The sequence below is a fragment of the Podarcis muralis genome, chromosome 7 (genome assembly GCF_964188315.1).
Source record: "Podarcis muralis chromosome 7, rPodMur119.hap1.1, whole genome shotgun sequence".
Classification (NCBI taxonomy): domain Eukaryota; kingdom Metazoa; phylum Chordata; class Lepidosauria; order Squamata; family Lacertidae; genus Podarcis; species Podarcis muralis.
This window is the reverse complement of record NC_135661.1, coordinates 52,234,110-52,251,022: the sequence shown is the minus strand read 5'-3', so window position 1 is coordinate 52,251,022 and position 16,913 is coordinate 52,234,110. Positions and strand designations below refer to the sequence as shown.

At 41.2% G+C, this 16,913-nt stretch overlaps 1 protein-coding gene across 9 annotated transcripts in view; it reads left to right on the top strand.

Moving 5' to 3' along the window:
- The first annotated feature begins 2,200 nt into the window (after positions 1–2,200).
- Positions 2,201–16,913, top strand: part of SLC7A6 (solute carrier family 7 member 6) — a 30,747-nt gene continuing 16,034 nt past the window's right edge. For 2 of the 9 annotated variants that reach the window (XM_028739563.2, XM_028739556.2), the window contains exons 1-4: positions 2,201–2,403; positions 6,521–6,673; positions 10,627–11,195; positions 15,514–15,639. In XM_028739563.2, the coding sequence (XP_028595396.2) occupies positions 10,649–11,195; positions 15,514–15,639 (673 nt within the window). In that variant the 5' untranslated portion in view covers positions 2,201–2,403; positions 6,521–6,673; positions 10,627–10,648. Of the gene's footprint in view, positions 2,454–2,478; positions 2,625–3,832; positions 3,894–6,061; positions 6,084–6,520; positions 6,674–10,626; positions 11,196–15,513; positions 15,640–16,913 lie in introns of those variants that run through there. The other 7 variants (XM_028739557.2, XM_028739559.2, XM_028739560.2 and 4 more) reach the window with 7 other exon arrangements.

Sequence of the window (16,913 nt, the reverse complement as noted above, 5' to 3'; positions counted from 1 at the left end):
CCTGCCCCCGTTACAATTTGCTGATCGCCATGGGACTTTGGGGGTTTGGGTTTGGGGTGGGTTTCTGGAAGATGCCTGTGCGTGAATTTATTTTATGTGTGTAGATCAGTGCACGCTGACCAACACACAGTCTTCGCAGTAAGGCTCTGTCCTGATGGCATGAGTAGTCACGACAACCGGTAGATTCTTATCTGCTGCAGCCTTCATCCACCTTCACAGCCGTTGTAACATACCGCTTGTTATCACCCGCCTGTTCTGCCCTTGAGGACTTCTTGGATCATTCTTTGTCTAGCTCCTTCCCTTTGACCTTACCACCTTGGGTGACCCTGCTGGGAGTACGAGATTCCTGATGGCTTTGCTCACAAGGGTCATAGGAACGTGCAAGCCCACTCAACACGACAAGGTGATGATCCAGTGAGTGAGCCAGGTTAAGTAGCACACAGTGCTCTGTCCTTGAGCACTGTGCTACTCCAGGCCTCACACTTTCTAATGGCAGAGCTGGCTCTGAGCCACTCAGAAAGGAAGTGCCATTGAAGGCATGCTGCCCAAGGGTGTCCCCAAGCCTGTTCTCTTGTCCTATTGTGTGTAGCTAAGCTTAGAGACATATAGTAAACTGCTTACTACTTTCCTCTTTGCCCCTGCTCTTCCTTTCTGTTGTTTCCTGTGGTGAATTTTAGATTGTAAGCATCTTGGGGAAGGGATGCTGATGAGGATATCTTGTTTTTTCTTTTTAATATTTGTTATGTACTGAGTTGAACAGGATCCAAAATGCAGCAGTCTGATTGGTCCTAGAACAATAGGATCCAAAATGCAGCAGTATGATTGGTCCGCAGGAGCCACCCAATCCAGCTCCAGGTGGAAGTGAATCCACAACCTGATTGGCCTACAGGAGAATCTCGGAAATAGCCTATCACGTGCAGCCCATTGTGTAAATAATGTATATAAAGCAGATATTGTGGGGAAACTTCCATTCCTCCTCACCACTATGAGCTGAATAAAGAGCATGAAATCCACTCTTGACTCCGAGTATATTTCAATATTCACACAGTGCATTTTGTTGTTATTACATTGTGAATGGTCACCATGTTCATTATATTATTGACTTATTATTGTATTGTTTATATTTATTGACGGCCTGGTGTGGCCATTTTACATATGTGGACTGCAATCCCATCCAAGTTTATTCAGAAGTAAATACCGTTGCATTCAATGGGACCTACTTCCAGATAAGTGTGCCTAGGATGGCAGCCTTAAGCTTTAATTGATTTGTCAGTCTGAGGCTCAGGAGATGGAGTAAATGAAGAAGAGATACATGTATTAAAGGGAGAGAAACAATATTGCTTACAAAATTTGAAACCCTTAATGTTAAAAATAAATATTATTTTACTTAAGAATGGAACTGTCAACTTAAGCTTTCTATGCAGCTGGTGTAGAACTAAGTTCTCTCCCAAAAACATCATGCTTTTTAAACACTTTTCTTTACAATGAAAATCCATGCTCCTCTGCAATGTGCTGCCTCCCATATAATCAGCCCCCCCCCCATCTTCTTTTTTTAACATGCTGAGTCAGTCACCATGTCTCAGCCTAACGTGCCTCACACAGGGCAGTTGTGAGGATAAAACAGAGGGAAGGGAATCCTGCACGTTGCCTGCAGAAAATGTCCATAATAAATTGTAATAAATCCATCTGGTACGGGATGCTTTAGCTGAGATTCTTGCATTGTAGGGAGTTGGCTTGGTCACCTAGTAATATAGTTTTGATGAATAATCGTAATTATTTGTTTGACTTCACTACAAATGCCTGTTCCTCCTGTAGTTTGGGGTGTGCCCATCCGTTTGCCCGCCTTATAACTTTCCTCCCACGTTTTATTAGGAACAAACCCTGCTGACCCCAATGGGGTCTGTGCCAAATCTTTTCACCTTTTCTTGTGTATATGTAAACGCCCCCTACTCCCCCCCCCCTCCGCCGCCTTGCTCCCCTTCTTCAACCCTTTCTCTCTCGTGATTTTGCGGTGGTGGTCTTGCTTCTTCGACCTGAGAAACCAAAATAGCCCGCCGGGCCTTTCTGACGAGAGCCTGCGAGAAGCTAAGAAGACGCCAGAGGGCGTCGGCGGTGGGAGGAGCCCCGTCCAGGCCGCCGCCTGCGCTGCCGCTGCTGCTACCACCAGCACCACCACCAGGGCGGCCTTCTTCAGGCGAGCGCCTCAGCCGCGGCGGGGCGGGGCCTTGGGCCGGCAGCCCAGCTCCTTCGCCGCCCTCGCTGAGGGGAAAACAAAACAAGGCGAGAGGCGGAGGAAGCTGCTCGGCTAGAGGTCGCCTGCGCGGGAGGCGGCAGCAGGCAGGCTGCCCGGCTTGCTGGCTGGCGTTCTCGCCTGAGCATCCCTCCGGCTCGGCGGGGCGTGAGGTGAGCGAGGAGGAGGAGAAGCGAGGCTTAAAGGGGAGCGAAGAGCCAAGGTGGGCTGGGCGCCCTCGAGGTGCCTCAGGGATTCACCTCAGAGGCAGCGGGTGGGACGAGGCGGCGGCGGAAGGAGACCGGCTTTTTCTGCTCTCTTTTTTTTCTGCGCCTCTCTCTCGCTGCCTCCGAGGTCCCGTTTCTCTTTATCGCCAGTGCAGGCGCCACAAAAGGTTTTATTTTATTTTATTTTGGGTGTCGGGGCAGCGCGAGGAGGGTGGCGGGTGGCTCAGGCCGGCCCTGCCATTAGGCAGTGGGTTTTGGGGTGTGTGTCTCTCTGTGTGTTTCAAATGCTGAATATTCAGATTGAATATTTATTATTATTACTATTTTCTGATTGATGTTATTATCTGCTGTTACCACCACCAGGAATAGGAGAGTCAGGGTTTTCTGCCTGGGGACGTTTCTGTGGGGCCAACTTAAATGTTGCCAAATAGTGTGCAAGCTCCGAAGTCCTCTAGGTTTTTTCATCAGTCTTCCCTAGAAGGCAGACAAAAAGCAAAATGGGGTGGGGACAAGAGAAAAAGAAAAAATTGGCTGTCAGGGGAAGGCCTCAGTTAAGCATCATTTTTCTCTCTTCTACACCGGCTAATAGCTAAGCCCAGCCTTTGCCAACTTGGTGCCCTCCAAACATTTTGCTCAGGGCTGGTGGAAGTTGTAGTCCAAAACAACTGGAGGGCATGAGGTTGACAAAGGCTGATCTGACTTGAGGAAGAGTTCTGGACAACTTGGAAGCTTGCACACTTATTTTGTGATGTTTTGGTTAGCCTAATGTTTGTTTTAATTTTTGCGAGCCACCTAGAATCCCACTTCTGGGGAGAAAGGTGGGATATAAATAAATATAACAATAATTAATGCAGCTAATTTTTGTGTAAAATAACTTGAATAGTCTGTAGGTGCTGTACACCTTTACTGGGGTGGGGCACCATTTGGTCCTCTGTCCCAGACAGCAAGGTGTCCTGGGCAGGCCCCTGTGAGGGGCTCTCATCCCCTGCCCCTAAACAATGCCCATGGACAACAGTTTAGGAATCCCTGCACTAGTGGAGCCTGACACCTGCAGCTGAGGACCAAGGCACTTTGGGTTGGATGGATTAATGGCGGCTCCTGTTCCTTGTTGCAGCCAAGTCCACGTACAAGTGAATGGGAGTTTTTGTTTGCTTTCTTATCCACTTTTCACCATGAGGTTCCAGGGCAATTAAAAAATACAGTATTAAAATCAGTAAAAATGACTCATATTCAGAGGGAAAGGGTGGGAACTACCATTAGGGGCCCTCTCCAAGCTAAACATTTTAGAAGGTCTGAATAGAGTTTCCCCCATTCACTTGTATGGAACAGGGGATAAGGGGCTGCTGCCAAAGTAAATCTACTTTTCTTTTTTCAGATTTTGTATACCACTGTTTATGAAAAAGCCAGGAAAACAAACAACAAAATAGAGCAAAATAGTATGGAAAGCAAAACATCAGAATAATAATAATAATAATAGTAATAGTAATAATTTATTATTTATACGCCGCCCATCTGGCTGGGTTTCCCCAGCCACTCTGGGCGGCTTCCAACAAAAGATTAAAAATACATTAAAACATCATTCATTAAAAACTTTCCTATGTCTTCTAAACGTCAGATAGTTGTTTATTTCTTTGACATCTAATGGAAGGGCATTCCAAAAATAATATTCTACTCAATACTCTTCCACTCACTCAATACCTACACAAATTCCAAACCCTTTATTACACTTGTACTTACACAAACACTTAAACACACAAAGAAACACACTTTCCCTCACTCTGATCAATTTCTGGTCGCAACAGTCCTCAGGATGCAATACAAAAGGACCATACTATATCACTGGCAGCCTAGCACTAAAATAAATGGGCACTAGGCTCTCTTTTACTTGGAGAGAATGAGGGAAAAGGAGAGATAGCTGTGGTGAAACAATTATCTTGTCTACTTTCCCAGGAAATATTCCTAGGCACCAGAGATTGTATCAATATATTTTGCTACCCTCAGGGTTAAAAAATAATGTTGCTGTTCACCATCTGTATGAAAGAGTGGGAGAGATGAGGTAAAGGTATAAGATGTAAGTTGTTTTGAAACATTTTATATATAAGTGACAAATGGATGAAATAAATACTACCACTACTACTAAAAGGGGACTGCAGCATGGAGGAAAGTACACAATCAACACCCATCCACACATATTACACTTTGTTGTCCTAGCAGCCTAGAAATGGGGGAGGAGGGATCATGTTCCCCCTTTCAGGATGATTGAAAACGGCTGTTTACACATGCACAGTTGTGTGTGCATAGGCTTCCATGCATTCAAGAACCCTATGTGATGGTGGTAGCAGGTCACATGGGAAGCCTATGTGTACAAAAGTGTATGCATAAAGCCCCACCCCCATTTGTTGAAGTACTACTGATGACATGAATGACTGATGGGGCAGGACCAGGGGATGTGGTTCTGCTCCCTTTTGTTGTGTTTAATGTTACACATAGAGGGCATGTTTTCAAAGCCTGCAGCTTCATTGTCTTTGTTCTTTGTACTGATAGCAATGCTTTGCATCTTTTTAAAAGGGATATCAACAACTGAAGTACCTTGAGTTAAATCTGCTTTTTTAAAAGATGCTACCTGACATACCAGGGGCGCGGGTGGCACTGTGGGTTAAACCACAGAGCCTAGGGCTTGCCGATCAGAAGGTTGGCGGCTCGCATCCCTGCAATGGGGTGAGCTCCCATTGCTCAGTCCCTGATCCTGCCAACCTAGCAGTTTGAAAGCACAAAGTGCAAGTAGATAAATAGGTACCACTCCAGCAGGAAGGTAAACGGCGTTTCCATGCGCTGCTCTGGTTTGCCAGAAGCGGCTTAGTCATTCTAGTCACATGACCCAGAAGCTGTACACCGGCTCCCTCGGCCAGTAAAGTGAGATGAGTGCTGCAACCCCAGAGTCGTCCGCGACTGGGCCCTTTACCTTTTACCTGACACACTACAATTGCCAGTTGGAAGGCAAGTGACTTGTGGAGAAGTGGCACCTGTGGCACCTTTATTGAAGGCTATTCAAGGAATGGGGGCAAACTGGCCCACCACCCCCCAATCCATCTTAAGCTGGGAAACTAGTTGGTGCTGACCATGACCATAGAAACATATAGGATGGTGTATACGTATTGCATTGGAATGGTTTTTAAGTATCTTGTTTTCAAGAACTTGCAGCCTGATTATAATTGTGTTTCACTGGAAAGTAGAGTCCACTGAAATCAGTGGGAAATATTTCTGAATAAAGTCACTTGAGTTTAGGGTATTAGTCTGACAGCACCCTGCAGACGCTCACAAATCAGGCACCTGATTCCTGTGCCAGAATTAAGTCTGTGTAATTAGTACTTTCCTTTCTTTTCCTGCCTTCCCACTGTGCCATTCTGTCTCCTTTTGTATCTTAGGATACATTTACACTTCCCATTTTTATCTGCATAGGAGTTCTGCTAATTTACACAACACAGATTCATACTTCCTCTGTGATGATAACCAAACTTCTTTTGCTTTAGTTTGATAGTAGGAACGTGGGTGACACTGTGGTCTTAACCACTGAGCCTCTTGGGCTTGCCAATCGGAAGGCTGGAAGTTCAAATCAGCGCTATGGGGTGAGCTCCCGTTGCTCTGTCCCAGCTTTTTCCAACCTAGCAGTTTGAAAGCACACTAGTGCAAGTAGATAAATAGGTACCGCTGTGGTGGGAAGGTAAATGGCATTTCCGTGTGCTCTGGCTTCTGTCACAGTGTTCCATTATGCCAGAAGCAGTTTAGTTATGCTGGCCACATGACTCAGAAAGCTGTCTGTGGAGAAATCCCGGCTCTCTCGGCCTGAAGCGAGATGAACGCTGCATCCTATAGCTGCCTTTGACTGGACTTAACCATCCAGGGGTCCTTTACCTTTACCTTTACCTACCATAGTTTGGTAGTAGTTTCACTTATGCCAAACAATGCTATGAATATCCTGTACTCCTCTGCAGTGAATATTCAACACAGTCCTTATTTATTTTAGTCCACTTTATTGAGATCCTAATACTTGTATATTCTACAGAATATATGATGCTGATTCATGAGACAGAAGGAGAGAGCACTGTGACCAGCTACTGATTTCTGGGAAGGCAGTTTTTAAAAATGCTGGAATTGTTGATGCTGTCGTACAAAGTTTGTAACTAGTGTGCAAGCCGTTGTACAAGCCGTTCAATCAGTAAGTACATAGTAACTGACACAAAATTAGCATTGGAGATTTGTGTGTATATTGTCATTGTAGTTCCTGCTATAAATCCACCATGAACTCTGTATTCAATTTTTTATTTTAGTTTTTGGTGTAAATAGCATTAATGGGCCTTCCCCCATCTTCCAATTTATTCAAAAGTATTCAAAAACACCTAGAATTTGTAGGTTTCTCACTGCCCCCCCTATATTTCATTGTCATGTATAGTGACACCTTTAGTCTGAGAACACAAATTCTTTATGAATGTTTGCCAAACAGCAGCAAAACCATCTCTGAATTTGAGGGGTGGGTGGTTTCATGTTTGGGTTTGATTTCTATTGCTTGTTTATTAGGAATCCACTTTTCTGTTATTCTTATTGTTACTGTTATTACTATTTATTAAATTTGTATATCACCCTCCAACTGAAGATCACAGAGTGGTTCACAACATAAATATACAAAATGAGAGTGCAAATATATAATAAAAACAAGAATGAGAACAAAAAAACCCTCCTACAAACACATTTAAAAGGATATAGAATGTTAATCAGCCAACGCCCTGGTTAAATAGGAGCATTTTTGTCTGGCACCTATCAATATATCATGAAGGTGCCAGGTGAGCCTCCCTGGGGAAAGCATTCCACAAATGGGGAGCCATTCTGCACATTAGTTTGTACTTTGTGGTACAGTCTTTCTTGCAATTGACAATTTCTCTGTCTGTTTACTTGGGGGGCTGTTTCATACATATACAGTGGTACCTCGAGTTTCAAACTCCTCGGTTACAAACGCTTCAGGTTACAAACTATGCTAACCTGGAAGTGTTACCTTGAGTTGAGAACTTTGCCCCAGGATGAGAACAGAAATCGTGTGCCAGCGGCGCAGTGGCAGCATGAGGCCCCATTAGCAGAAGCACGCTAATTAAGAACAGTTTCAAGTTAAGAACAGATCTCCGGAACGAATTAAGTTCGTAACTCATGAATGTCTCTGCCCCTATTTATTCCATTTCTTAATCAAAAAAGAATGAGAAGGACCATGAAAATTTCATCTCAGTTGTTAATTCTAGTTAATTCTAGCTGAAACCAAGCAAATACAGTATATATACTGATTTTCAGGGGTTTTTCTGTAGACTCAACACAGTAACAATGTAAAGATGACTGAATCAGTGAAACTGACTGTCCAGAAAGTTACAGGCCTCTGGGCTGATGATAAAGTACAGCTATTGTTTGGTGTAGAAGTATTGCTCTTAATCTTTTATTATGATTACGATATTAGGAGCAAGCTGTGGGATTGTGTATTTCATCCCTCTATGGCACTTACTCATTTCACCCTTCCTCTCATAGCTTTAACCATGGTCAAGGATTTATGCCTATACTGATCTTGGGCATGGTCAGTGCTAACCCATGCACCCTTTGTAGTCAGGGTTTGGAAAGCCTATTCAAGAGAGAACATGGTTAGAGGATGCATGGCTAATGCTGGTGCAGACATAGGCTGTCTGAGGAATGGCAAGAGCAATTTGTATGCATGAAAAGAGGGTGTGCATGATACAATAGCCTGCTCTCAAAACGTTGACAGTCAGGAACATTACAACTGTGTCCCCTGAAAGAGTTTTTGGTGTGTTTTTTAAGAGAAACAATAATGTGATGGTATTCGTGATGTTGAGATAGAATAAATTGGGAAAGAGTATCAATTCAGCTGCAGACAGCAGAAGTATCACTGAGAATAGTACTGCCTTCCGTTGTTTCAAAGGGAAATGCATTCTAGTGTGGTTTTCCTTTCACAAGAGGAGCTCAGGTTACTTATGTGACACCGACCGCTAAAAATAACAATAGGTTTATTTGTGAAGCGGTGGTGTTTGTTAGACTTAACATAGTCAATTTTTTAACAACTGGTTTGATCAGATATGATGCAACGCTAGTTAAACTAAAGCCAGAAATTTCCCCCCTCCCCAGTGTATGAAAGAGTTTGTCTCTTACAGCATTGAACTTCCAGCTGGTAAGTGGAAAGTCCCAAGTGGATCACAGCCTTATCAGGAGTGGTCACCTTTTTGTGTTTAAGATCTGTTTAAAGAGTAGGTGAAAGAAAAGGGAGAAAGAGATAGTAGAGCAGAAACAACAGGTAACTCGTCCCCAGCCCCAAAGTAAGTCTTGTATGTGTGTCCTATATCTAAAAAGGTTGACTATTGCTTCCGGATATGATATTACACTTTCTATGGTTTTTATTTTTTAGGAATATTCTATTCATTATTTATGTATTTGTTTTATTAGTTGCCTAACGTAAAAATAATTTCTAGGTGACTTACAAAGAGAATAAAAATAAAGAGTTCTAAACCTAGCAACCATTAGTACAGTAATAAAACAACAACCTCAAGAACCAAATGAACAGAATATGGTCCATGATAACCCATCACAATCTACCAGATGCCTAACAAATGTTCCTTAATTAACCTGTGCTATGATTATAAGCAGAAATGTCTGATTTTCTAGACAGTGCATTAATTCAGAGAATGAATGACTAATTGGATGATTTTACTGATGGATGTCTGGAGTGTGATAAAAGCCAAGCTTGATATGAAGGGGGCTTGTGCTTGGTGGATGGTGCTCTAAAAATGCAAAAGGACATTCCTAATGTAAGTTAAATATAACAAATGGGCTGTGTGTACATATTTGTCCTTCCTTATTGTAAAGCATATCAACTCCAGAAGTATGGTCCCATAAATACTTGTCCCTTCTGGATTTTGTGTTGTCTGTGCTGTCTGGTTGTGACCTCAATTAGTATGCTTCCTAAGTGGGGCCTATTTGGAGATGACATTTTTCTGCACTGAGATAATTTCAATGTCAGAAGACATTATGTGTAAAGTGGCCTTATTTTTGAAGTTTCTGTAGCTGAACATATAAAGCTGCCTTTACATGCTCTACCCAACCCAGTATGGGGTTGTTGCCAATGCCAGTCCTACTCTGAGTAGAGGCTTGAAAATCAATGGGCATGACTAAGTTGATCCATTAATTTTGATGGGTCTACTGTGAGTAAAACTTAGATACAACCCATGGACTATTTATGTTTGCTGGCGGTGGCTTTCCAAGGTCTTAGACAATAACTTTTGCATCCTTACAATTTGAGATTCCATAACTGGATATCCTGGGGGTGGAACCAGAGATCTTGGTCAAACAACCATCTCTAGCATTGAACTATGGTCTCTCCTCAAAGCTAAAGTGCCTCTGGAGCACAATTTCTGTTCTCATCCTGAAGCAAAGTTCTTAACCCGAGGTACTATTTCTGTGTTAGCGGAGTCTGTAACCTGAAGCATCTGTAACCTGAAGCGTTTGTAACCCGAGGTACCACTATAGTTATAATAATAAAGCAAGCAGTAAATGAATTTTAAATGAATAATTATAGCAATAGGCACTTGTAACATTACTTTAATACAGCCTTGCAAGTAAGTCCACAAAGGTTACTAGCTTGTCTGCCCAGACACATACCTTTTGAGATGGTTTGGAAGGGGGGAAAGACTGAACTATTTTCCAGCATACTAAAACTTTCCTGTCTTATTGGAGGCAATTCTTGCCCACTACAGACAAGGCATGTGGGTATTTACAGGCTTGCTTTAAGACTCAATTTTGTGCAGGCTTTGGAATGAAACTTTTAATGAGTAATTACCAGAGATCTGCTACAAAGACACTTGTGTAATGTGTGCTGTACTTACTGTGATGAAGCATTTTAAGACTTTATAGTTTAAAATTGGTTTTGAGCAGTAGCCCTGTAATAAATGCTTCAATGCTGCTTTTTGGTTATATGACTAATTGTATCCCACCTTTCACACTATAAATCAAAAATGTCTCAGGTTTGTTTTGCTTTGTTTGTTTATAGCGCTTATACATTACTCAATAGCCAATAGAGCTCTCAAAAAGTTAATTGCTAGTATTTAATTATATCTTTCTCTTTTGTTGTAGTTTGGGGTTGGCGTTGCAGTGGATGCATGCGAACATCATGATGGAAGAGAGAGAGAATTTGTCACCTCTGAATTCACTGACTGAATATTACCCAATTAAGGAAGCAGACAAAATAGATCAAAGTGGCAATACTCAAATAAATGAAGGAAACCAAGGAACAATGCAGCTGAAAAAGGAAATCTCTCTTCTTAATGGGATTAGCCTAATAGTAGGAAACATGATTGGTTCAGGTATCTTTGTTTCCCCCAAAGGAGTACTCAACTACAGTACATCTTATGGATTGTCACTAGTAATTTGGGCAATTGGTGGGATTTTTTCAGTATTTGGAGCTCTGTGTTATGCTGAACTTGGAACCACTATCACTAAATCAGGAGCTAGTTATGCATACATATTGGAGGCCTTTGGAAGCTTCATTGCCTTTATACGACTGTGGACTTCACTATTGATCATTGAGCCAACCAGCCAGGCAATTATTGCAATAACATTTGCCAACTATATCGTGCAGCCTGTCTTCCCTTCCTGTCAACCTCCTTACATCGCTTGCCGAATTATTGCAGCGGCTTGTATATGTAAGTATTTTATTAACAAAAGTGCTGCCTTAATGTAGGCTTGGGAAAGAAAGGAGTCCATCTAGGCATCAGTTGCAATGATTCAACAGTCAAATATGCTTCCAAAACAGTTAAATTAGTTATGGCAAGATTAATGACAGAAGGAGCAGGGTTGAATTTGTCCCACTGTTTGCCCTGAATGGAGTCAAGCTTTTGTGAGCATTCCAGTTGAAAACCTGCAGAAGGGTAGAAGGTAGTTGCATAGAGCTCACCTCTACCTTCTCTCCTTCCTGTCCCCTCAAATTCAAATGTTAAATTTGGCTAGAGGAAAGCAGCAGGCACTCCCAAGGGCCCTGATCTATTCCCAACAGGGGCTGAAGCTACCTATCCTAGAATCTCTGGTATGAAACTGCTACACATAGGACTGAGCTACATTAGTAAACAAAAAGTGTTTTATATGTGACTCCAGATGGCGCTGTGGGGTTCTGTGTTTCACCAGTGTGATTTCCCATGTTGAGGTTTACAACATGTTTTCCTGAAACACTATTTTGATGTGTCTGGATCCAGTCATAGTGTCAATTTCCCACTATGGATTCTGGGACTATTTCCTGTTAGGAACAGATGCTGCATGAAGGTTGCAAGCAGGACTGTACTTGTCTGAAGACCACTTGAATGCTTGAGATATCCTTAGTCTCGAGTAGCCAGAAATAGAAGCAATTAAGTCTTGAGCTCTAGGCAGAAAATCTTCTAGCATTCCTAGGATTAGGATTTTCTTAGAGGAACCAACAAGGGCCAGTATATTATTTCCAACTTTGGCCAGCTCTTTGTGTTTCTGGGAATTAGGACATGAATTGGGACATGAAGAAGACAGTGATTCCCTGTTTATCATCAACATCTGCTATGTGGAGAATTTTTTTTTTATTATTTTTAATTTTGGGGGGGGAATAGGAGTCTTCCATTTAGTTTTTTAATGGTTAGGAGGAATAGATTTTTTAAAAAAAATCTAGGTTCAGATCTTGAAATCCATATTTTCCCTGAACAACCATGCATACTAACTGGTTGCTATAACAGTGAGAACATTATTTAGTTTGCAACTAAATATAGCCTTTTACAACCTAGGAGCATAAGCCAGAACCTTTGGCCATGCAGCCCACATGTCTCTTGCACTGCAAAATTTTGTCTGCTTAAGATATAACAGGCAGATTTTTGTTTGGCTCTCTCTGTACATATGCAAGGAGATTAGGCAAGATTACTTACTTGAAGGCTAAGACTGCAAACCTGGCACACTTACTGGAAGTAACTTATTGAAAGTGCTATGCACATTCACTGAATATGTATAGGAGGAGACTAAGGAACTTTCCAGAAGCATTGGATAATTGTTAGCAGGAAAAACAGTTAGTAGGCAAAACAGGTAGATATCCATGCACTTTGACAAGAGTTGTAAATATTCAAAATTTGTAACATCTTTTAGAATGCAGGTGAGAGGCAATAAAGTAGAAATGCAAAATTATTCATATGAGCTTAGTGGACAATTGTAGTAAGATACAGGAAAACATCTTTTACATTCTGATGTTTGAAATGATTTGCTAGTTTTTGGGCCTTATAGAAAGCTCACAGTAATAAACAGGATACATTACTTATTGTCAAGGTCGCCAGCCTTCTTGGACCAGGAGGCACAACATGGTTGTTATGGGGGGCATAATACAACATGGCACCACAACACAAGATTAGAGAAAGTACTATCATGGTGATTGTATTTCCATTTGAGAAAGAAATTAACCTGTTGAATTTCTGCCCGGAAAATAAGATAGAAGCAGGAAAAGTGCACTGAAGAGGAGGGGAAAACAGCAGCTCTTTAAGACCCTAAGGATTCCTATTACCTGGTGTCCAAACAACTCACTCATTGGCCATAGAACTGTCTTCACTCATTGGGTATAAATTCCGCATTTCACAGAAATCACTTATAAGGGGATCTGTACATTTTGGTCCATACCTTTGTTTGTAGGCGGACTTTAGACTTTTTAAAGTCTTTTTTTCAGAGTCTGGGGTCCCTGCCTGGGTTCACCAGTGAAGGCCTTTGTTGGCACCATGGTCCTTGTAGCCGCTTGGTTGGTGACCCCTGGCTTATTGTGTTTGTTACTATTCTTGAGATCTTTCTTCTCATTACTTTCTCTTACGAAGAGAATAAGCTTTTAACTCTGTGCTGATCTGGATTCATTTCTATAGGCTGTAAAACCTTATTTAGGCTTTAATCCAAATGCATGAGGACACAAACTGTGTAGGGGATGCATGCACCATCCAGATGTGTACTGCCCACTGCACTCCACTCCCGACTTTCACGTTGAATGTATGACAGTCTGAGGATGCACATTTGGCTGAATACACTTAGAACCACCCTTCATATCTTTCTGTTGAATGCACAATGGTTGGGAGTAGAGGGTGTGGCACCACACTCCCTGCACAGTTTGTCCTCTCCTTCTTTGGCTGAATGCTTCACTGGGACTTCAGTGTAGACTTAGCATGTTTGTCTGGTTGTTTAAGATCTGAAGCTGATAACCATATAACAAAATCAGAAACTATGGTTAAAGCAATACTTCAGCATTTTGTTTGAGTAGAGCTGTGAAGGGTGTGCACAGACAAAAGGCTTACACATATCTTGACTTGTTAAGACAAGCTACAATCATCCAAATATGGCTATTATTGTTCCTTTATTTTCTTGCTCCCCATTTGTGACTTGATTAGATTAATTAAATTCAAAAGTTGTGAATTTCCGCATTTTATTTGTTATTACCCTTACTGTCATGATGTATTTTCTGTTTCTTCATTTGGAGTGCTTTGAATTGGGGCAGCATTAAAAGCTACTTTTTAAGTGGCTGAAATTCAGTGAAACTGGTTTGTCTTTTTTGAGCTTTCTGGGGAACTACACAGTCTGTCAACCTTTTCCTGGCAATTAGGATTTGAGTGGTTTTACCACTCTGGCTAGAATTAGTGTGGGGCTGAGAAGCACAGATTGGAATGATATATTATTATTATTTGTAAATGAACCCAGGATAGGAAAACATGCGCATAACTCTGGTTGGTGTGGTGGTTTTTTACTCACAAGAAGTCATGAAAACATTCTCTTCCCAAGTCAGTGGAAACAGTGATGTGTTAGAATATTGACACGATTAAAATAGTTTTTATTTCAGGCTACACTCTTTGCCTTGATCTGTGATCTCAGGGGCTAGGAAGGAAAATGCAGTTGTGGATACTAAGTTGCGTAAAAACCAATAAATAAATACTCTTCTGCTATACTGAGATAGAGAGATTTCATCATACTGTTGTTTACTGAGTAGTTTCATAAGTACTTTGTGTTGTCATAAGATACTCCCTGTGTATCTAGGTTGGCTTGTCAAATAGAAACAACTTGAGTTGTAGGGCATGGTAATAAGTTGAGTAGCCTTTAGAAATGTTACTAGAAGTATCCTTTTCAATTTCAGCTTCTCATAATCTAGAAGTAAACCTGCCTCCTTTTAGTCAATCTCTTCCCATTTCATTGAGCAGTTCAGGACTTGCTGAAAAAAGATGGGAAATTCAGCCCTTTTTTCCTGCAGTTTGTTTATAAGCAATTTTTACATTTTTGTGATGGCTGAAAATGTTTTTATTGCTTTCTATTTTTCTGAAATAATCAAGAATATGAGAATTAAGGCATTTCAAATGGTTAAAGGGAAAGGAGCATTTAATTTTGCATTGCCTTTTGCATTGCTTTTTGCTTCTTCATTTCTTAGTAAAAAAATTTTAAATGCCATCAAAATGGTTCGTTTAAGATGTTTCCCTGGACCATGGAACTACCCTTAATTTTTTCTAGCCCTTTAGGTCTAGTGGTTTGGGTATTTTTAACCACTATACTGACAGACTGTGTTGTCAAAGAGTTTTTAAGTGGTGATTCCTATTTTCGATAAGAATGTTGTCATTTAAAATGTGTATTCGTTTGCAACCTTCCTTCATTCCAAAGGTACAAGATTACTCCTAAAATGATTTGACTGCAAATTGGGCCAAGAAGTATTTTCATGCCTTCTAAACCCTCTCCTTAGATGTGCATATGTCCTGAAATCTTTTCTGCTTTGCAGTTTGTTGGAAGTTAACCAACTGTTAAATAACAGACAAGTTTTAGTAATAAAACTGTGTCTTTATAAATACAGTTTTTCCTTATCCTGATTTCCTAAGCTTATTTGCACAAATATGTAATTGTGACATGTTAGCTCTAGCATGGAGAAGAATTTCAAACCAATGACTGATTCTTAAAAGACAAAAACAAAGCACTTTCTAATGCCTCCTTGCTTCCCTTTTTGTCTCCTAGGTCTTCTAACGTTTATAAATTGTGCCTATGTTAAATGGGGAACAAGGGTGCAGGATGCATTCACCTATGCCAAAGTCATTGCCCTTATTGTCATCATCATAACAGGAATTGTTAAACTAAGCCAGGGTAAGATTAATAGCTTAATGTGTAAAGGTTTGTACTGATCAGAAGAAAAATGTTAAGGAGCACTTACTGGGTTATTGATAAAATTCACAGCAGTTTCAGATCCCTTCAAAAAATAGGAAGCTTCAGGTATGGTATGTTACCAACTTTCTAATTGAACCAACTTCTGCTTATAAAACTAGAACTTGCATCTGTACTCTTAGGTAGGAATGAAGGCAAAATTGAAAATAAAAACCCACAGTAAGATAGTGACTTAACATAAATCTGGGAACTACTTGTGGTTTTACTCTGAAATTTAAAACCATATGTAAAATATACAGGTGTGGAAGCATGGAGGAGCAGCTTCTTAATGCTTTCACAGACACACCAGATGCTCCCCTCCTCCCAATAAAAAACATCTGCATCCTTCTGCAGCTTCATTTTTGTTGTGTTATGTATGCCCTTAAGTTGATAACTACACATGACAAAGTGTTGCATATAGCTGGGCCTCTGTTTTACTTAGTCATGGAAATATTAATTTAGTTTTATTCATTGATTTTATTGAAGTTCATTTATATCCCACCTTCTGTACCCCAGTGGCAGAGCACCTGCTTTTCATGTAGAACAGGGGTGGCCAACTCCCAAGAGACTGCGATCTACTCACAGAGTTAAAGACTGGCAGTGATCTACCCCCTTTTTGGGGTTCAGGTCAAAGTTTTTGAGCTTTTCTTCAGAAGGAAAGCCCTGTTCAGGTCAAACTTGTTGAGCTTCTTTTAGGGAGGAGGGAAGGCCCATTTTGGGGGGGTGAAGGACCAAAATGTTGAGCTTTTTTTAGAGGAGCCAAAGTTGTTCAGCTTCTTTAGGGGGAACCAGTGATCTACCACAGATGTCCAGTGATCTACCGGTAGATCACGATCTACCTGTTGGACGTGCCTAATGTAGAAGATCTCATGTGCAATTCTCAGTATCTCTAGATAGGACTGGCAAACATGTCAGCCTGTCAGTCAGTCAGTGTAAGCAAAACTGAGATGGATTGATGCAATAGTCTGCTTTGGTATAAAGCAGTTTCCGATGTTCCATCACAGAACTCAAGGTGGTGCACATCAGCTTCCCAGGTGGCTTACCATCCAGGCACTGACTAGACCCAAATTTATTGGCTTTGACAGATGGCTGCATTAAGTTTCTTTAGACCATGTCCCCTAGGGCATTTTAGGCACTTCAGGCCATTTATTTTTACCCTTAACAATACTCTATGTACATTTCAAAGTGTCTGCAGGTTTCTCTAAAAACTAAAATTT